Source organism: Schistosoma haematobium, chromosome 3, assembly GCF_000699445.3.
Source record: "Schistosoma haematobium chromosome 3, whole genome shotgun sequence".
NCBI classification, from domain to species: Eukaryota; Metazoa; Platyhelminthes; class Trematoda; order Strigeidida; family Schistosomatidae; genus Schistosoma; species Schistosoma haematobium.
The window spans coordinates 36,907,325-36,931,396 of NC_067198.1; the positions used below are offsets into that span (position 1 = coordinate 36,907,325).

Consider the following 24,072-nt stretch of genomic DNA (forward strand, 5'->3'; position numbering starts at 1 on the left):
GCTGCTTTCCCTTCTTGATTTGTCTGACGGCCATTCTAATTTCTTCCGTCGTTGGTGGGTTGACATCTATAGGAAGATCTGTGTGTGCTGCTTCGATGTCCGGTGGATTCATTGGAGCCGGCCTATTCAGCAGTTCCTCGAGGTACTCTACTCATCCGTTCCGCTGTTGTTGAACTTCAGTGATTGGCCTGCCTTCTTTGTCTTTGACCGGCCTCTCTGGTTTACTATATTTCCCTGATAGTTTCTTCGTTGTATCGTAAAGCTGCTTCATATTTCCTTCTCTTGTAGATTTTTCCGCCGTCGTTGCTAGTTTTTCTACGTATTTCTGCTTGTCGACTTTGATGCTCTTCTTCACTTGCTTGTTTGCTTCTATGTACTCAGCTTGTGCTTGGACTTTCTCTGCTCGTGTTCGGCTGTTTTTAACTGCTGCCTTCTTGTTCTTCCTTTCTTTGATCTTGTCCAGTGTTTCTTTAGACCCAGAACCTCTTGATACGTCGAAGTTAATGCTTCTTTGACACTTTTCCAGTTGTCCTCCATAGTAGTTTCTTCTTCCTTCAGTAGATCCTGTAAGACTTGGAACCTATTGTTGAGAGCTATCTTGAATTCGTTGATTTTGTTAGTATCTCGAAGGAAGGCTGTATTGAACCTTTGTATTACTGTTTGTCCAGTTGTCCAGTTCTTTTTTAGCTTCGGTTTTAAATTGGCTACAACTAGGTGGTGATCTGAACCTATGTCAGGACCTCTCCTGGTTCTCACACCTTCGATTGTCCTTCGGAATTTTTTATTGATGTAATTATGATCTATCTGGTTCTCTGTGGTGTGGTCCGGTGAGATCCATGTAGCCTTGTGTATACGTTTGTGTGGAAATATTGTGCCACATATGACCAATTTGTTGAAGGCACATAGATTTGCAAATCTTTCCTCATTTTCGTTTCTCTCTCCCAGTTCATGTCGTCCCATGATATCTTCATATCCGGTGTTGTCTATTCCGACTTTGGCATTTAGATCTCCCGTCAGAGTGGTGAGGTCGTTTCTTGGGCACTTCCCTATGATTGATTGCAGCCGCTCGTAGAATTGATCTTTAATATCGTCGTTGCTATCATTGGTGGGTGCATAACATTGGATAATATTCATTGTGATCCCCTCCTTTTTTGCTTTGATGATTCTGGATCCGTGAGATTCCCATCCTACAAGTGCATTTCGTGCTACTTTGGACAGCATAAGAGCGACTCCCTGAGTGTGTGGAGCATTTTCCTCTTCGTGGCCGGAGTATAGCAGCATCTCTCCCGTAGCTAGCCTTTTCTGTCCAGCTTGGGTCCAGTGGGTTTCGCTGATTCCCAGTACTGCTAAGTTGTATCTCCTCATTTCCATTGATATTTGACTAGTCTTCCCGGTTTCCCACATTGTTCGAACGTTCCATGTACCTATAAAAATTTTTGCTCTGGTTGTTAGAAGGGGCATCGGCCTCGTGGCTTCCGAAGGAAGTCGGCTTTCACCATGAGGCGTCATAATTCTTCTAAATGAAGACCATCTAACTCCTATGGCAGAGTTAAAATGGTTTGGATTATTTCTTCTGGTAAGCGTTTTTTAGCGAGTTAGTTTTCTACGGGATGGGGACGCTAACCTCATGCCCAACCCTCCTCCTTTACCCGGGCTTGGGACCGGCAGCAACTCTATAAGAGCTACAGGCGGAGTTCACCACTTGACATACATGCAAACAATTGATACGTTCTTGGTGTTTTCATTTATTCTTTTTACATAAAATGTTGGTTGAAATCTACTTTACTTAGCTCAAAGAACATTTAGATTTGAAATTGTCATGTTAAGAAAAGCCGTCCTGTATTAGAATGAGACGGTCACCCAGTTCTTCCATGTCTTCCGTGATAGTCTAACATTGATCCATTCATGATCTCAATCAAAACTCAACAATCTCCACAACCCTATACTGCAAATCAATATTTATTACTCACAAGATAGTGTTACTAGATATTCGAGTGAACAATCTGATAATAATCGTCTGCGCACTAGTGACTCCTGGAGTCCTAGTGATAAGCCGTTACCAGTAGAGTTCAACTAGGTCTGTTGTGAGGTATCACCTCACTGAAGACAATGGTATACGGTGGCGCAACTTCGTAGATTGGTTGAAGTAAGGCATTAACACCATCGGATGCCGGCCCAGTGGTCTAGTTGGTTAAGCGCTTGGCGCAAGACTGATAGGTCCTGGGTTCGAAACTTGCGGGGTGCGGGATCGTGGATGCGCACTGCTGAGGAGTCCCATACTGGGACGAAACGGCCATCCAGTGCTTCTAGGTCTTCTATGGTGGTCTAGCTTCAATTGACTCATGATTTCAATCTGTGAAACTTCTAAAACCTCCACAAACCAGTTCTGATAATCTTTATGATGTTTGATCAATCAATGTAAACATAATTTTTCACTATTATAAACTTACCGAAAGTAATTTTGCACTTTTGTATACACATGATTGATTATCTGTTTTATTCATTTGAAAACATTCATTCATAGAGAATGGTCCTAATAAAGTTCCAGATAGAATTGGTTTTGAACAAATTACTTGATAGTGTTCTTTTTTAGTTTGTTTTATAATTTTTAAAATAGTTGGTTCACATTTATTTGAATACGTTTTTAAATCATCCATAGTTAATAAAGATTTATGATTATCTATCAATTGAATAACATCTTGTTGAATGGTTATAATTTGTTGTTCATTATTTAAGCGTTGATTATTTTCTAAAAGATGATAATCATTGAAAGAATAATTTGGTTTATAAAAATACAAGTTAAACTTTTATTGGAATTCCTTGAAAATATGAACAAAATATGTGGATGATCTAACTGTATGCATGCCTATCTTTTCCTCTTTACATCCCATAGAAATCAATGAGCTTTTGTCTCGTATTGATTGTTGGTCTGTTGGTAATGGTCTCATACTTAATCCGTCTAAATGTCAAGCTGTTAACTTAAGCATGAGACATGAACGGAATATAAACACCATTTTGAGATCACATAATGTTTGTACCATCGGAGATTCTTTGATAAAAACAGTGTCGAAGGTTAATTAACTTGGTGTTGCCTTTTCCTCTGATCTCTCTTGGTCTTCCCACACTTTATTGTTATTGAAGAAGGTTTTCCGTCTGACTTACTACATAAAAAGATTGCATGATCTTGGGATTACTCGTCATTTACTCTTACAATTTGTCAATTCTTGCATATTACCTATTATTCTTTACTGTTCTCCATTACTCTTTCCCGAGATTTTGAGAAAAGACTTTGCTGTATTGCAGAGAGTGCTAAAGGCAGTTAGCAAGGTGTGTGATCAATCTTTCGAGGTCATAATTAATATGGTTGTGGATAGATATCTTAAGTCATGCAAACTCCTGGCAGGTGTTATTTTATCAGATACTAACCATCCCCCTCACTCTTATCTTTCTCCTTGTATATCTCCTGGTAGAACGAGACGTAATTACATTAAAATCCATGCACTCCAGCAAAAGTATAAAAGTTCTATAATACCTCACCTAGCAAATATACTCTGTGACGAACAGGTTGTTAGAGTTAACTTAGTCACTAACCTGCATTCTTAACATGTCTCTAATTTGGAAAGTTGTGCAGTATCTCAGATTTTTTTTCTTAAACGTCTTTTTCTTTTTTTTTTTAGTCTTTTTTTGTTTGTAAGAAACTTGTTACAATACTCTATGCTGAGAATTCTATATTGTACCAAAATATCACATTGAATAAAGCCATTAATAATAATAATAATAACTTTTACGGGATGAAATCTCTGACAACTTTTTATATGGTGAATATTTTACTCTTATTCTGTAAATGATACTCTAATACTGTAGTAAAAAAGAATATGAGTGGGGACAATCGTATGTATTTGAACACGAAATTACAGAATATCTTACTAAGATCTGAGAACCATATGGTAAATAATTGATTTGCAAAATATCAATCCATCATGTCAAACCTGACTGTTCCTTTTGTAAATATCATTTCATTGTCTTAGATTTCATTGTTCATGCATTTTCATACTAATCGCGTTCCGTTCCCGTTCTTTCTTTCACGATCTTATGCTGAAATACATTCTATGCCTGATCATCGTTATATACTACTTAGATGGATATAAGTAACCCACATCATAATATCTAAATATTTTTATACTTTATTTTCTCTAAGTATAAATTTTGATTAGGTCTGTTTACATAACATACCTTTAACGTATTGAACATATAATATAGATCGTAAAAGTAGTTTGCAGTAAGGTGGGTTCTTCTTTGTAACAACTAATTATCACGGATTGTTTTTAAAATCAAAGTAACTAGATATTTGAAATAGATTACCACAAAAAGACAATCATAAAATGATTCAGAAGATCAAAATTGATTGATATGATCTTTAATCATGATCAAGATCATCCGATGTAAATGAACGATTTGAGTATTTCAAATGTTTATCTAGATTGAATCAATTTTTTTGTTGACAAATAACACTTAGACAATTCATTCATTTACACTGAAATCGTCTTATAATGAGATAAGTGATTGAAGTTAGTACTGAAATTAGAGTTAAGTAGTACAAGATACTGGTCTTAAATATTTAAGAATTCTAGTTTATTCTTACATGCCTTGAATGAGATAAAAAACTTTTTTACAACCAATAACAAGGTATATATGAATTCAATTAGATATTTAGTTGTCATGTCAGTATTAATCAATAATAACAATGTTCTTGTTTTACTCTATTGTGATTAGTTAATTTATAATTTACTTGCGAATTATTGAGGTAAATATAACAAAGTCATAGCTTTATGATCCTAAATCTATCGTTCTATGTCAGCCACTTTTTGAACATATGAATTTACCCCCACGTTATACAAGTCGGGATTTGTCAAATGGAGTTTATTGAAACGTTGCTATTTTTATTCTCATATATATATTGTTTGTGTATTAGCAAAAAGATTCTTGGATAAGAAAAAAATGTTGTCTTTAAAGTTGTGCTTGACACTCCCCAAAGAACAGATAGGGAAGTTTTTGAACAGGCGAAGACTTCTCAGGTATATTATAAGAAGTTATAGTGAAATACTACATATAACATTGGTTAGGAAACGGATTCATTCTCTAAGGTATAGAAATGTATATATACAAAAGAGTACTTATGCACATTATTCGGTAAGCCAATAGACCTTCTCTTCCACTCAAGTAGTCAGTTTGAAGGGTTGGAATTTATCATGTTGTGTATCAGACCTCGGACACCGCCCATCATAACACACTATAAGTGAGAAACTGTATTTCAGTATAAATGCTTATAAGTAATCTGGTTGACATGAATACTCAAAATGATGGTTGCATCCTGTATAACGAGTCATAAGTGTATATTGTCGAAGAATCTAAGCGTGGGATGAAACAGATACACAAAAGAGTAATATACACAGTTCTGAGTATTATTTTGAATTAATTTATAACAATCAACGTCGGGTTCATGTCACTATGAAATTTTAATTTTTCAGTTTAGTTAATATTAAAAAACCATTTCTATTAACTTACTTCTACCATTCAGCGTTTCTGAATTTTGTAACGATTCATAACTTTGTACATGATCATTGTTCAGTATTTGATCCTTGAATAGATTTATTATCAAATAAAAAGAGTAAAAAAAACATTAACATAGTTTATATAGTCAATGAGTTCATCGATTCATTAATTATACACATTACTTTTTTAGGTACCATTCAAACAGTTTAAACAATGTCATCTTACTTCACAATTGATTGATCACTGGGTGGTGATCAGTTTCATGCGTGTCTAGTCCTTGTTAGTGCAGATCGAATGCTATCGATCATGTTGCAATGTGGCCACCAATCTTACTTACTTATATGATATAAGTAAATCTAGTCTGCATTCAATTGTCATTTGTTTTATCGTTAAGTATCACTATAATATGCAGCATTAGGATAGTTGATAAATAATGTATATCATCGATGCATAAGTTAGATATCTATTGAAAATAGCTGATTGTGGAGATTTCTGGTTCATAATGGATGTCTAACTTAGATCGATTCGTGAATATTAAATGATTAAATAGTCAAGCGTTTAGCTTTTTATACCACTCAAACTATAAAAGTCAGGAACGATGAAAACCTGTATACTAAACAGTAGTATAAGTCGTAAAATTACCAGTGGGAAGGAAAAGAGACCGAATGACTGTAACCATTATTAATTTCTTCTATATTGGACTTCGTAGAGAGGGTTTTGTTGTAGTAATTTAAAATAAACAACAAATGAAAAAAACACTATAGTTTGATTTTAATAACCATTTAGTGAAAATCGGTTTTATTTGTCGATGGTTTTTTTCATGGATTGACATCCGCTGAGGTACCTTTGAAAATCAGGAATTATTATATACTGGTTTTCAATGATTCTCATAACTTATACCAATCTGTAATGAAAACCACAAATTAGAGGATACTAGCTAAAATTCTGAAATTTTCAATAAAACTTCGGTAATAACTTTATCATGAAGCACATATATTCATTTTCTTTTAAGAACCAAATCTACGACTCTCGGATTCATTTTTGTGCATCATGTGTACAGTTTATAGTAAAGTGACACATAAACATATCCAAATGTACAATTGCATTTTGAAGAAATATGATTATTTGAATCTGTATTTATCATTTCTCAATTTATTCACAAACTAATATCTGGTATGACCAAATTTACTTCAAATTATAATACCATTATTTGATACAGCTTAAAACTACTCGTTTAGAAGCTTCGTTAGTCCTTGATAAAAAAACAACCTTAATGATTGAATGGTCATCAGATCCTCCAGAGTTTGTCGTTTCTCTTAATAAAAAATAGATGAAAAAAGTAAAACAACCAGCTATTTGGTACTGCTTAAGTTTCATACTGATGAGTTTCATGATAGATCGTAAAGTCTTTCTAAAAGTTTATAACTATATCCATTCAACATTAGGTAGTTAGAATAAGTCTTAAATCCCAAATTCTGTTATAATGTGCTCACTTTAAGGCATATGAATAAATGTTGTTTCTTATGTGGCGTCATAGGGGTGAATTTTTAGAGAATTCCAGTATGGAATAAGGTAGTTTAGTCCAGTTATTCTCTTAATTCTAATTGCTATCAGGTAAAGGTTAGTTTTAATGAAAACCATCGACTGATTCTTCACAATCTTCACAATAACTACATCAGTAAAATATCAGAGATTTGTAGACTCCTTTGTTAGTACATAAAATAACTAGTTGGTCACATAAATTAGTAACTATCTTTTCATTTCATTTCTTACCCCCTACTGGTTTAAACATACAAAAATGATCTCTGTAACTCAACAGTTCAATAACATTGAGTTTAATTTTCTAATCACTTCCCAGTAAGTTGAATAAATTTTCATCTGATAAACAAGTTATGCAACCACAATAATAATAATAATAATAATACCAGTAATAACGATGAATCGTCTTTTGATTGCCTCTTACACCATTACATTTTCAATTGTAATGTATAGAATAGTAACAGTTTAATATCTTCAGTAAAACTTAATTTTACCTAATGGTATATATATAGAGAGAGAGGGAGAGAGAGATGATGTAATTGGCGTTATACACCATCTGTTAATTGTTCATGGTATTTCAATAAATTAGATGATATCATCATTCATAACTATTATTATTTAGGTTATGATAACATTGAAAAGGTAAAAATGATTTCAATGTGGTTCAACACCTGCCTACTTCATATACAAAAATACCAAAATAGATACATAGGTAAAAGTGTTACCATATTTGGATATAACCATCTGTCTATTGTAGATTACATAGAGTTAATTATTGTGAAATGTACAATGAATGAAGAAAAAACACTATTTAGCATTACTTTGAATATCGAATGTACTAAGTGTTTCATTCATCTATATTAATATACAATCCCTTCTTTTTAATTGGTTTCAAAACATATTCTAGTTTCTAAATAAATAGTTAAATGATTTCAGATGATAAGGGTAAAATCCACACACACACACACACACATTCTATTTCCATCTTTTTATCAAGATAATACAGAATATATGGCTTAAACCATATAATTAACGTGTATAGATAGTTTATCAATAATATATCTATTTCATTTCACAATTATTTAAACAAGTCATTGTTCATTCTAACATATGATGTACTCCCTTTATTCTACATGGAAATAAACTTTCACAACTGAATGAATCTGTCATGGTAATTTGTGGTCATTCATTATGATATTTAAGAAAGAAAAAAAACTAGAAGAAGAACCAAAAGGGAGTGTTAAATGAAGTCATCCAAACACAAAGACATACATATAAACAAATAAATAACTACTTCTATTTGAAAGTCCTTTCTTTATTTGTCACTCTATTAAACTCTTTTCTCATTCCTTTAATTTCCTCTTTCATAACTATCTACATATTAACATGAAATTTATGAGTTTATCTTTTTCTAAAAGAAACCAAAAAAAAAACGAACTCTGGATAATGCAGTAATTTCTTGTTTTCACAAGCAACACACAGTGAATATATATGGATAGAAAATAGATAGAAACAAAAGCAACCTTGTTGTTATTCATGTATTGATGATTGCAAATCATAAACTGGAAGAATCCATAAGTATAGATGTATGTTTAATTCAAAAATATATACAATCAATTATCATAACCTACATTTATAATTGTTGAATTATTGAACAAATCAATGTTTTTGTGAGTAAATATCCTAAAGTATTTGATATTCATAATTATGAAAGAAAATTTTACAATTTTTAAGAATTCCCCGTCATTTAATATTGAATAAAGACTTGAAATTATTTAGCCTATTCACTTTATTTCATGACTCAGTGATCTATAGGTTAAGCATTCGGACGCGAGACCGAATGTCTTGATTTCGAATCCCGCGTACTGAATCGTGAATGCGCATCAATGAGGAGTCACACTTTAGTTCATACATATTTCATCTCTATTACTAATATTAGGAAAAATACTACGGATTACCATCTTATATATATATTCTATGGTACCAGTTAAAGTTTGTTTAATTCCATGAAATTTTTTCTTTCTTGTCTATACAGAATTTTCATTCAACTTATTGAATTAAAGAAAAAACAAAACAAAAGTTAATATTTACCAACCCTAAAATAATAAACTTCAATTATTTAAACATTAGTTTCTATGGCCTGTTAGTCCTCGTGGAGGAGCACAGTCCGCCCACCAGTACTCTACATCCTACCCTGTTCTGACACAACCCTTTCCAGCTCTTTTTCCAGTTGTTATTCATCTTTTTCATATCTGCTTCTATTTCCCGATGTAATTTAAACATTCCAATGAGAATTAGTTTAATCATTTATTACTAAAACTACTCAACATTAAAAAATTATGAAAGAATTAAATTTCCCCCAAAAAGATTCAATCTACAAATTTGGGATCATATTACTATGATTTAGCCTAAGGTGTATTGCCTAAACCACTTGATAAAAAATAATAATAATGATAAGGAAACTGAAATGAAGTATTAAAAACATTTTATTGGCATCATCTCTCGCTAAATAAAATGGGTTTTTTTAGAAGAAAAAAACTGTTTACAAGTCCTGACTAAGAGATTTCATTGTGGTCTGAAACAAATCGCATCACAGAAAACATGTATATGTGATATATTCCAACGAGAATAATGAATGGTAACTTTTAGGATCCATTTATGGACTAATACAATGCATATAATTGTTGAGTAACTAAACTATTCATATTCATGTTCCTCTTATTATAAGCTTTATTTTGACTTATAGACTATTATTATGGGAAGATTCAAGTGAAATAATACCAAGTGTATTATTACACGACTTAGTCTATTAATTACACTCTCTCACATTCACAGCCACATTTGGCTAAATCTTGTACAAATGTTGTTTCCTATTTTATGATCCGATATGATCTGTTTAGTTGGTAATATAAACACAGTATGTTTGAAATACATGATTCATATCGCAAAGCCTGATATTGGTATTCTGAACTTAATAAGCAGGACTAGGCAGGGAGAAGAACCTATAAAGACTCTAGACCATGGGTACGTGTTTTTTGCGTTGTTGGTTCGGTCGACAACTCACTGTTCTCTAATTGGCGGTATCATAATCTTATATTTTAATGGGGTACAAGGCCATAAGTTATAACAATATATACATAAAACAGTACATAACATCTATAAAATTACTCACTGTACTAAAATAATCAAGCGAATTTCTAAACGGTGTTTTCATTAGTTCATTGGAGATTGATGATTCTTGAGTATTGTTTGGCATTGCTTGATTAGTGGTGTAATGGTTAATTGGTAGTGATTGTAATTGTCCCTGATAACACTGTGACCGCTGTTGTGATTGATGTTCGTAATGGTTATGGTGTTGTTGTTGTCCTTGTTGTTGTCGGAGTAATTTGTTTGCTTGCAAATATGCTAATAGAATGTGTGGAGGTGGTGGAACCTGCAAAATTTCCGTAAGATAAGAAAAAACGGTAATTGAAGCAAAAATAATACGCATGTCACGTGATTTTCTCTCAGATTTCAATTTAGGATGCAAACCAATTAATGCCAACATTTGAACACTTACAAAGAAAATGGAAGGGTCTTAGTTTCGATTCTTGGGGGAATTATGAGTGTCCAGTGTGAAGTAGTTGCATACTGGGTTGAATCATCTATCCAATGTTCTATGGTTATCAGTGATGCCCTAAATAAGATCGGTCTGTAACTCATGAGACCTACAATTTGAAATAATAATTTATTTGGGAGATTTTGTTGAGATATTTATACTTTTTATGTAATTTTCATCCATCAGTCGATATCATCACAGTGTACTCTCAAGTAACAAAAGGCATTGAACAACTTATTTGTTTCATTTAGAGATTATATAAAGTGTACAGCCACGACCGCTCCACCAATCGAGCCAATGACTTTTTGGACTGAAAATGAACACTATACATCTAGAATACTAAGATGGGATCCAGTAGTCCACGCTCCATTTGTCGTTGGTGAACACTATTAGCAAGTCGTACACTAGGACGAAACAGTCATCTGGTGTTCACTAATTTTTAGTGGTTCCTCATTTGATGTCAATCTGTAACTTTTTCCAACACCACACTAAAGTAATATCCATGTATATTTCAACCTAACCTCGTTTGTCTTCACAAATATTTCAACTAAAGCACACTGTCAGGAAACTAAATTTTCAACTCTTTAATTAACTAAATGGTACTTAGTTAACAGACAGAAAGTCTGTGCGGAGCTTTGTGGATATCGTAGTAATTTCAAAGTTGAATTCACGAGTCGATCTAAGCTAAACCACCATTGAAAACTTAGAAGCACTAGATGGTCATTTCGTCCTAGTATGGGACTCACCAGCAGTATGTATCCACGATCCCGCACGTGATATTCGAGCCGACAACTTCCTGTTTCGCGCGCGAATGTTTAACCTCTAGACAACTGAACTGGTATCCGACGGTGTTAATGTCTAACTTAGATCGATTAGTGAATTAAACTTTGAAAATACTACAATCTCCACAAATCCCCGAACTCATAATAATCATGTGCTCATCAGTGGCTAGCTTCAAAATGAAATTCCTTGAGTTCTAATGAAAAGCCATGACCATTGAAGTTCAATCCGTGTGAGTGGAGATAATGGATCAAGTGTTGTGCAAGACCATGGATCACTGACATTAATACCGTTGAATCACGGTTCAGTGGACTATAGGTCAAGCGTTCGAGCGTAAGACCGAAGGTCTTAGGTTGGAGTCTCGTGTGCGGGACCGTGGATGCTCACTGCTGTTGAGTCTTATACTAGGACAAAATGACCATCTAGTGCTTCTAGATTCTGAATGGTAGTTTAGCTTAGATCGACCAGTGAATTCAAAAGTGAGAACTAAAGTTATTATCTTTAGTATGGTAAACATTCATATCTTATTGGTATTGATGTTAGTTATTAACCAATTACCTATCTTTAATGCTTATTAAAAATGAAATTAAGTTATTTCTTAATATTATTTTCTGTATTCTAACTGATTGAATCATTTGACTTTTATTTATTAAGTTGCAAATTCTAACTTTAGAGTCTAGTATAGCATCATCACATTCTACTCTAATGATGTGATTATAATGTTATAAATAGTTAGTTTCCAAACTGGTCAAAGTACATGAATAAATACTGGATGAAGAATCGCAAGTATAAAGTGAATTTGAATAAATAACTCAGTCTTTAGATAAATGACTACTTAGTTAAAGTAATTAACGAATAAGGTTTAACATAAGTTGGAATTTTTCGGATTTTATATTTAGCAGAACTTTTAAACATGTTGATATTATAACGGATAATATACTTTTAATTCACCCATATCGTAATAAAACAAGATGCGGAACATTTGAAAATAAAAGACTTTACATATGTGCAAACTGGCAATCAAACAGAGTCATTTTGTTCAATCCCCGAGAACTAAATGTATTCAAAGAACCAAGTTTAATTAGTTTAATTACTCAGATAAATTTCATAGGCTTAGTAGTTATAATATTCAAGTATTTATAGTACTAGAGTGACATTAAACATAAAAATCAACACAGCTCAACGGTAATAACAATTATAACACTATGATACGTTACAATCAGGTATTTCACGTCTTTCAAGATCTCTATATACTTTCATAGTTTAGATTTATACACTGTACTTTCTTCAATATATATAGATCAATAATGTGTTATCAGATAAGTTCCAAGTTTTTGCCTATTTTGTCTTTACAAATATTTCATTCTAACTGTTAAATTAGTCGCATTTTCGAGTCAATTCCGTTTGACTAAACCCAGGTTACATAATCAATTCATGCTGTCATATTTTATGTTAGTACAATCGGAAATAGGGAGTTAACAAGATGAAAAGTAAAGAAAAGAAAGTAATATAATACAACAGTAGAAGGTACCAAAAATGACAAGCAAGTGAAGTAATATGGGAATTAAAATCCAAAGGATGATAAAATATTTTATTACTGTAAGTATTATTCAAAGTAGTTAGCTGAATGTCACAACGAGTGTACCTTCAGAAAACAGACTTTATTCACTACAGAAAACAAGTTGAAATGAACAAACAATCTAAGCAAATTACTGATTGCTTTATTTCAAATTATCCTCTTATTTTAATATATTTTGTAGATGTCTAGGAACAGAATCCATATCGAACGTTTCATACTATCTAGGACTTTCTCACTTAGATGTACGTTGATCTCATTTTGAGACTTGAGACTAGTACCTACCCTCTTCAAAACTCAACGTGTTTTACACTGAGCTATTAAGTATGGATACGAACATATTCAACAGGTATAACATTATTTTCAAAGGATTTTGCTACTGTGAATAATTTAGTAATATGATCGAACAAGTAACTATATGAGATTCAATCAGAGCGTATGTTTGAAAACAAAAATTCATCAAATAGACTACTGAGGACTTCAGTCAGTCAGTCAGAACTTAGGGCCAGACGCGTATATGTATCGGTCCAAGTTGCCACACCTCATTAGCACAACAAGATAAACACCAAACTCCTAGAAGTAGTCACTTCAATGGTAGTAAGATATAAAAGAAAGATTGTATAACGGTATAGAAAAGGAAGAAAGAATTAGTTCGTAGAAAAAAAGTATAAAACAATTTTAATCTCACAGTTTAGGGAAAAAATAGAGTGTATACATCTACGCTACTGTGATCGATTCTGAGTCCGTATTTACCAACATGGCTCAAACCAGAAGTTAGCGACGTCAAGGACTAATGCCATACCTAACTTTCTACAAACCGCCTCCAACACTAATCAGCATTACACGTCATGGTAATCAGTGTTTAGACATACGTAACACGTGGCCCAACAATCTTTTGAGGACTAACAACAAGTAACTATACTTTTTCAAAAACATAAAAACAAATTCATGACATAATATTAAATATTTATCAACATCTTAGGTGATTTGTATACCCTAGAAGAGGTCAATCAAATAAACAACATATATTTGAAAAGTAAATCTAATTTATATTTGCAAAATGAGTTGATATATGAATTAAATAAATTGATTTATTAGAATAATAATAACTTCAATAGTTGAGACCATGAGTCAGTTGAAGCCAGACCACCATGGAAAACTTGGAAGCACTGGACGGCCGTTTTGTCCTAGTATGGGACTCCTCAGCAATGTACACCCATGATCCCGCCCCAGGAGATTCGAACCCACGACCTATCAGTCTCGCGCGCGATCAATTAACCATTAGACCACTGAGCTGACCGACATCCAACAGTGTTAGTGTCTAACTTCACCTAATCCACAAAATTGAGCCACACATAGATGAGCGACATATAGATGAATGAATAATATTCTTTTACAATAAATCCTTATAATGTTCTATCTACCATTTTAAATTAAAATGGTTAGTCAAAAATGTTAAACAAATTTAATAGTTGAATTCACGAGTCAATTAAAGCTCAGCAGTGCGCATCCACGATCCCGCCCGCGGAATCCGAAACCACGATCTATCGTCCACATTCCAGAGTTCGCGTGTGAAACCCATAGGTCCTGGGTTTGAATCCCGCGGGCGGGATGATGAATGCGCACTGCTGAAGAGTCTCGTACTAGGATAAAATGGCCGTCCAGTGCTTCGAGGTTTTTCATGGTGATCTAGCTTCAATTGACTCATGAAATCAACTATTAAATTACTAAAATCTCCACAAAACCCCGTTTTGATAAAATTTAATAAAAACAAATCTCTACAAAGCACAAAGGTTCTGGATTCGATGCTTAATAAGGTTGTGTTTAGATACTCTTGGAGAGTTTCATATTGAGAATAAATAACAATATAATACATGCTACTTTTCAATAATAAGCCTAATTAGTGAGTCAATATTTGATGTAAAACTACAAATTCAATAATTTCTATATCTCCTGTACCAAAATGACTAACATGTAATATATACTTGAATAAGAATTTAGATTAAATAAAGCAACATAATTAGTAGTTAGTAGTAACGTAGGATGAGAAGACTAATAAACGATTATATAGAGTGGTGTTGTAAAATGATCAATATAAATGCTATCAAGTTAATATACAATACATGAACAGTTAAGATTAAAGTAATTACATTAACTAAAGATTAGGTGTTGATAAAAGTGAGTTTATTAGCAGTTTTATTCAACTTCGATTAAAATATAAGTAGATTCAATTGTACATCATTTTACTAGTGACTCAAATATTTCTAAACACCTATTATAATAAGTGTACATATGATATGCTTGAATGCTATTATGAGTTCTTCTTACTCGGTAAACAGAACTAAAGGCCAAAATACAGTGACACGATAGGTTCTTGATCCAATCGATATAGTAGCCGTGTTCTTATGTCACTGAACTTTTTGGGACTGGAGGCTACAAATGAGGATGAGGGCTTTAAATTGGTCTTCAGACAAATACTTCAACCGGGAGCGTTCGTATTCACGGTCGACAATGCCCACATACGTAAGAAAATCATCGTCTTTGTTCATAAGTAGCTTCAAACATCGATAACGAGTATTAAACAGTGATGAGTTGTCGCTGAAATGTTGGCTTAATGTCTGAACTGTGTCTGAGAATGAGCGATCACGTAGGTTCAAAGGCAGTGACACATCTACTATTGTCTTCAATGAGTTACTATCTCACAACAGACCCACTTGAACACCACTGGTCACTGCTTCTCACTAGAACTCCAGGTTATACCTTTTGAAACCAGTCACTAGTGAGTATATATTGATTGGTATTACAATAATAAAAGATTCACTTACCCAACCAACTGGAAATAAATATGGTATTCTCATTGATAATTGATTTGTTTCTTCAATTGTTTTTGTATTGTTTTTATTATCAGAGAAATTCTCATCATTTTTTAATTGTTCAATAGAATTAAATATTAGAAATGGATTACATTTGGTTAATTGTAAATGATTATTCCATAAATTATTATTATGTATTTGATTCAATGATGTAAAATAGGAATAAAATTGTATTGGATTCATTTCATTCGTTTGTTCATGTTCTGTTAATTGAATAAATGATTTTGTGATAGACATTTTAATTGAATATTCGTTTGTTTTTGAAAGTGAAAACCTCCTATTGTTTTTAAATATAAAGAATAAAAATACAAGGATAATTAAAGTTCTACTGTTGTTCTAATGTAGTTCTAATACGCATCCACGATCTCACTCACGGGATTCGATCTCGTGCACGAATACTTAAACGCTAGACCATTAAACAGGCATTCGATTGTGTTAATGTCTAACTTCAACCAACACCGAAAGAGGCCAAAGTTTTTGGGGTCCGAATCTTGTGAGCAGGATCGTGGATGAGTACTGATGAGGATTCCCGTACTAGGATGAAACGATCATCCAGTGCTTCCAGGTTTTCCATGGTGGTTTAGTTTTCATTGACTTATAAATTTAACTATTAAATTACTACACTCTCCACAAAACCCCTTTCTAATAGTTATAAAATTAACTCAATATTTGCGAAGTAATCAATATAAAGTATTGGATTCAGATTAGATGTCATTTAGTACTTACTAATGGTAAATCAATGAGTTGATTGATACAATTTAAGATAATCAGTTACCTAATATATAGTTCTTAAGAAAAATTAATTAATGTATAAGTACGTATTATGTAATGTATTATTACAGAAATATTTAAGGAATAAATCAGCTTATGTAAAGTAAAATTTAGAGAACAAATCATAACTAAACAAAAAGATTGTTAGATACTGTATATTTAAAATAACGATATAATGTTATTTGTTAAGCTTTGTATTTCCATATTTTTATTGTTATTCTGACCACTCTGAGCAACAATGCAAGCATGTTCGGGATGCGATTCTCCCGCTCGAAATGCAAAATGTTACTTCAGGATTGGGTTGCACCGACATCCAAACTAATGATGGGGAGTGAAGTAGTTGAACGTCTCGACCGCTTCACTTATATTGGAAGTCTCATCAGCCATTGTGGTCTAGTGTGTGACGAAATCTCAGCACTGATACACAAGGCTCAACTAGCTTTTGCCAAATTGCATCATTTATGGCGTAGGCGAGATATCCATCTATCAAACAAAGACAGTGTTTACTGCGCACCAGTTCGTTCCGTCCCACATTACGGCAGTGAAATATGGCCAGTAAGAGTAGAAGATATTCGTGCATCACTAGTATTTGATCATAGATTCCTTAGAAGCATTGCTAGTATATCGTGTGACTACCGAGTAAGTAATGCAGTTGTTAGGAAACGGGTAGTAGGTAAGGATGGCAAATCAATTGATGAAATAGTGAAACTTGATCAGTTGAGATGACTGGGACACGTATTACGTATGCCCAACCACCGAATACCCCGACCTGCAAAGTTTTAAGATGTGGGAGTAGGTTGGAAGAAAAGTAGGGGCGGCCAGAACAGAACACGGCACAAATCTATGAAGTCACTGACTGGCAAGTGGACTGAGTCATGTTGACAGGTGTAGACCACCTGGTTGTGCTCCGTGAGACGATAGTAATCGATGGTTATAGACCTTGAATGACATGGCTCAACATCGTTTGCAATGGTGTGATCAGGTGCATCCACTCTTTGTGTTCTCCCAAATCCTAATCTTCTGGATTATTCATGTCCTTTATTTTCTTTCCAAATTTATTTCACTGGATTTTACTCCTTGAATAACCTTTTCAAACCCTAATCTTTCCGATTACTACTTATACTCTTACTACATCTACCACTACGGGATTTGAATTGACAACTGGATCTCTTTGCTAATGTGGAATGGCAACTCGAACTGATGTACGTACGTACGAAGTTCTACGTTGTTACTGGTTGACTGACTGATTTTTGATGTTAAGGACTGAAACTTATCACTTCCATAATATTTCTACCTGTTGTACAAGTTAATTACTATATGAACTCAATAATTCAGTGGATAATGTGTTGAAACTTGAAGAGATTAACACTGGTTTCGAATCATAGTCTAATCATCAACATTGAGATCTTAACTAATCCTAGATTGGATAAAAAGCGAGTTTTTATTTCAGCTGTTAGCCATTATCGAAAATATTCTTTCTACTACATAATTGACGCCTTATAAGTAACTTAGAACTTGACATCAATTCACAACTACCTCGATTAACCTTCTTTTACTTTATGAATCAAAATAATTAAATTACATAAAAGTTGAATAACTCCGGGGGCTACTGCCGATCCCAAGCCCGGGTAAAGGAGGAGGGTTGGGCATGGGGTTAGCGACCCCATCCTGTAGAAAACTAACTCGCTAAAAAAACGCTAACCAGAAAAAATTGTTCAAAAAGTAAGTAAAAGTTGAGTATTTCACTTTTTTCCTTCAATCATAGAATAAAACTAACATACAAACCTAAATACAGAATGCTACATCTACCTACATGATTATCTAGACTAATTTCATATATTATGATAGTCATCCTTAAGTCCTTATTCCATTTATTTACATATTATACATTGAGTTTCAACTGTAATCTAAATATGATTTTAAAGGAAATAAAATATTTTTTTAATGATTTACAATTCTCCGATAATCAAAAACTACGATTTCATATGAAACCATGAATCCATTTTCTATGTACAGTTTAATGATAACTCATTTGGTTACCTATTGCTTAAATGATAACAGATTTCATAAAATATAAGTACAATCTGTCATTAAGCCAAATTATTAATATTGTCTGCATATTTATAGGTATATCTATCATATAACTACTCAACCCACTAGAATAAAATAGCTTGATATGGGTCTGCAATTTAATAAAATTGCGTGTACATAATAAATGCATACTATTACATAATTTAATGTATACACATATAAAAGAACCGTAGTTTACAGTAATAATATTAATAATAATAATAATACTTGTTATTATTATTCTATACTCTGATAAACTTTTAAATTGTTCATGCGTAGATAATTTGATTTATAACTTAATCTATAATCTAATCACATTTAATTCAGTATGAATAATGTGAACATCTTTATAAAATTAGTCTTTGCTTTTGTAAAATTTTAAATTAGAAGAAACGACTTATTATTATTATTATCATTAGTAGTAGTAGTAGTAGTAGTAGTAGTAGTAGTAGTAGTAGTAGTAGTAGTAGTAGTAGTAGTAGTAGTAGTAGTAGTAGTAGTAGTAGTAGTAGTAGTAGTAGTAGTAGTAGTAGTGATACTATACGGCTTTGCATTGCTCACATGATTTTAAAAACCAGTCAAGATATTCTGAATACAATAGAATCGAAGAGTACTGGCTGTTAGATACGTTACTACTGTGTTTGTACATAACTAACTATTCTATCTTAAATTCAGTACAATATATTCATGAGTATGGACTGTGTTCTCGGTCTTCAGTTCAGATCCAGTCATGAATATGAGAGTATGTATTAGTTAGTTCTAGAAATTCAATCCGTCATATATCAAGCACGCTACCACTATTATTGTGAATGAAAACACATTTCCACATGAATCACTCTCTGTTCTCATTCTCTTCTCTTGGATCTTCTTCCGCCAGGCATTTCATTTTTGATTAGTAATACATACTACTTATATCTGTCAACATCAATAGCACACACCATACTACCACTTCAAAACATATTATTAACATAATATATTACCCCAATTGACAAAAAAGAAGGCCATTAGGATTGGGAGAAACGAGATATTTGAACATACGTAAAACGAAGAAACATGTAACTTGTAGACTGGGTATCTTGTGTAGATCAAAGTATCTCACATCGGGTTTTGGCATGATGTAACCACGAAATTTAACCAAACCCTTTCAACTAGTTATGTCTTTTCATTAAATCATTCATCATGGAAAGTTATTTTCCACTGAAGTACATTTTTTAAACGATCAGTTTGGTTTTTAGAAATACAATTCCAGTAAATAATCATTTAAACATTTTTGGTAGTTGAATATACATATATCAGAAGGGGTTTTGTGGGGATTGTAATAATTTCAACAGTTGAGATCATGAGTCAATTGATGCTAGACCACCATGGAAAACCTGGTTGGGGACGAAACGGCCGTCCAGTGCTTCCAGGTTTTCCATGGTGGTCTAGCTTCAATTGACTCATGATCTCAACTGTTGAAACATATATATATATATATATATATATATATATATATATATCAAATGTTTGGACGTAATGTCAATTATAATTAATGTTAACATACAGTTCTAAAATGGTGAATATGTCATCTATAAATTCGACTTCATTACTGACAGAATAACATATTTCTATGAAGTTGTTCCAAATTTATATGTGATACCACTATTCAAAGTCTGTTAACATAATTTTATTGAAGTTATCACCTAACTCAATAAATGTAACAAGAATTATTGAAATGAAACACCGTCTAGTTTACTTATTTGTTTACGTAAGATCAAACTAACTATCTGTATAATTTTTAAAGTAAAAGTTACATACATAAATATGTGAAAAATCATCTACACAGAAACACATTCACTTCAAATATTCTAGAAGAAAAAAAGGTACTTACCAGTGAATTAACAAGAATAATGTTTGGTTTTATTTTAATTTATAGAACATAAAGTTAACACTGTTTGAATTGTTACAAACTCGCTTGAAGTAGGGGTAATGAATTTATTATCGTAGAATAAATAATAAGAAACTCTAGTGACTGATCTATTACACAATTACATTACTATTAAAACAGATAGTTCTCTGTCTTTTTCTTTCCCATTCAAGTTTCTAACTATAATTAACTAATAAATATTGTTTTTCATCTATACAAAAGATTAACACTTGCTTATCCTATCTAAAATGAATGTTGATAGGGTGTAAGGGAAGAAAAATTCATTATTTCTAATGCTTGAATTATATTTGTTTAGTTTTCTATCCTTGCGGTAAAATTACAATTTTATTAACCAATCAGAGGAAGGGAAAATTGTTGTTGTTTATTTGATCAGACATGAAAATACATTTTATTGGTCCTTAATATTTTTTTAATAGTCTTGTAGACACGACCTCTTATATTTAGATCGATCTTCGGCCTAATTCAGTGGTTTCGATGTACTACACACACGTAAGTGAAAAGCAGCAAACATCATTTATTTTTAAAAAAAAATTTGTATTGGAGGCTTAGGCCTATTGATGTACAGTAGGTATTCTATTATTTTTGGTTATAAACCACTAATTCACAGCTATATAATATACCCTTGTGGGTCAGGGTAATTTTACATTGATTTTCAGGAGAATCAGATACCATCCGGACTTTCACGTGACAATCCAAACAGTACAGATCAACCCCGTTTAGCAAGGGAACCAGACACTGTATAGGCTTTGACGCTACAATATGAATAGTACAGCTCAATCCTGTGGCGCAACCACACAGGTACCAAGCACCCTGGTGAACCAATTAACATTATACATCAAAATATGGATTTTGCCCAAAACTACGGTGATTAAAAGAGTTACGACTCCTCACTTTTGTTCTACTACTAAACTTGTTCATAAAAGAACAAAATAACTTGTGTGATTAGCAAAAGATAGTTAACCGTCCCAATAGTATACAACCATTTATATTAATGATCAGCTGGATAAATTATACAGTATCTAAGGTTCATGATATTACTCCCACGCCCATGTTTGATTGTCTGAATGGTTTTACTTTCACGTAGCTATGTGACTTATACAATTAAATTTGAAATAGATAGGACCCTCATTAAGATCTCTGTAGTGTAATCTCACATACAACTAGAGAAAATTATGTCCCGTTGCTATGATATCAACTGGAAAATTATTGAGAATATGGAGATACTTATAACTTGTCTTTTTTCAGTTTGAAATCTTTTACGAATGCAAGACATATCCTCATCAATTGGTCTAAGAGGATGTGAAGATGAGGAGTTGATATAACAGATATTCTAGTGAAAGTACATATGGTAATGGAAAACGAATTGTTGACGGGTTAAATGTTAGTGAGTGAACTATTCATCCATATTTAAACAGTTGACTGAATTTTTTCTGGATTATATATGAATATACATGGACTTATATTCATTCGGCCTTTCTTAGTACAGTTTTCTACTAAATCCAAGTATTTTTACTCTTAGACAGTTGTTAGAAACTGTATATTTTTAATTAGAACAAAATACAGTGAATATAAACCATCCTATGAGAATCATGACCTAAAATCTACATTAAAATTTCAATAGTTGAGATCATGAGTAAATTGAGGCTAGACCATCATGGAAAACCTGGAGGCACTGGATAACCGTCTCGTCCTGGTGTGGGACTCTTCTGTGGTAGTGAGCATCCACGACCACGCCTCGTGAGATTCCAACCCATTAGACAACTGAACTGACCGACATCCAATGGTGTTAATGTTTAACTTCAACTAATCCACAAAACTGAGTGACACATCCACTGTTGTCATCAGTGAATTACTATCTCACAACAGACCTGGTTGAACTCCACTGTTCACTGCCTCTCATTAGAACTCCAGGATATACATATTGGAGCCATTTGATGCGCATTTCTGAGGAGTCCCACAATAGGAAAAAATGGCTGTCCAATGCTTCCAGGTTTTCCATGGTGGTCTACCTTCAATTGATTCATAATTTCAACTATTGAAATTACTAAAATCTCCACAAAAGCCCTTTTGATAATAATCATCCGCTCACTAGTGACTGACTCCAAGAGGCATTTCCTGGAGTTCTAGTGGGAAGCAGTGAGCAGTGGAGTTCAACCAGGTCTGTTGTGAGATATCAGCTCACTGAAGACAATGGTGGACGGTGGCCCAGTTTCGTGGATTAGTTGAAGTTAGACAATAACAACGCTGGATGTCGGTCAACTCAGTGGTCAAATGGTTAGGTGTTTGGGCGCGAGACTGGCAGACCCTGGGTTCGAATCTCGCAAGGCGGGATCATGGATGCGCACTGCTGGGAAGTCTCATACTAGGACGAAACGGCCGTCAAGTGCTCCCAAGTTTTCCATGATGGTCTAGCTTCAATTGACTCATGATTTCAACTATTAAACATAATCACTTATTGTTTAAATTATATGTTAATGTGTGCTATTACTCAGGTAAATCTTCATCAGGATGTATTTAAGGATATCAATACTGTGTGTTACTAGTTTAGTTAATTCAGAAAATATTAAATACCAGAAGACAGTTTATAATTTAACACAATTAAGATATTCACGAAAGATGAATGTTAAAGGTTAAACTGATAAAAAACTAGAAAGTAAGAATAATAGAAAATTCTTATAGACAAAAACTCAGTAACTGAAAAGAGGGTCATACTTGTAACTAAGTAACTTGACTCTATCATTAGACTAATGTAACACAAATTCATTTAAACATTTTCACATATACATTGCATTAGTTTCTCGGATAAGTGAACATTAATTTAAGCTTTTTAAAAAAAACCAACTTTAAATGACAAATTCATTCTCTCAGATGTATAAAAAACTTCAATAAATAAGTAGATTTGAACTATAATAGCAAAACTTAACTACCGCTCCTTAATATTCTGTCATCTTTCAAACGATAACCAATAGTACAAGTGTTCAATAATGTTACATAACAGAATAATTCACTTTGAGATGGTGGAGAAGATTTGTAGCTTAGGTGGATGATTTTGATGGGGTTTTGTTCTCTGAGCTGGATGGTTCGGTTAAAATCATCCACCTGAGTTACAAATCTTCTCCACCATCTCAAAAACGTATGAGCGTAATACGCTTCATGTTGTTCGAAAATGGGAGAATTTTGCTAAAAGGCAGGCTTCCACTCGAGAACAACTATATTTTCCACGACCAAATCATCCAGCTCAGAGAACAAAACTCCATCATAATTCACTTTACTTTACTAACAGTTACTTACTTACTTATGCCTGTTACTCCCAATGGAGCATAGACCGCCGACCAGCATTCTCCAACCCACTCTGTCCTGGGCCTTCTTTTCTAATTCCATCCAA

The 24,072-nt window shown here is 33.1% G+C and overlaps 1 protein-coding gene across 1 annotated transcript in view; it reads right to left on the bottom strand.

Annotated features, from left to right (window-relative positions):
* Positions 1-16,156, bottom strand: part of MS3_00010658 (uncharacterized protein) — a gene marked incomplete at both ends in the record, with an annotated part of 36,255 nt that extends 20,099 nt beyond the window's left edge. Inside the window, 4 exons of the mRNA XM_051219050.1 lie at positions 2,451-2,749; positions 5,566-5,638; positions 10,265-10,525; positions 15,872-16,156. Coding sequence (XP_051069786.1) covers positions 2,451-2,749; positions 5,566-5,638; positions 10,265-10,525; positions 15,872-16,156 — 918 coding nt within the window. The remainder of the gene's footprint in view (positions 1-2,450; positions 2,750-5,565; positions 5,639-10,264; positions 10,526-15,871) is intronic.
* Positions 16,157-24,072: the final 7,916 nt, after the last annotated feature.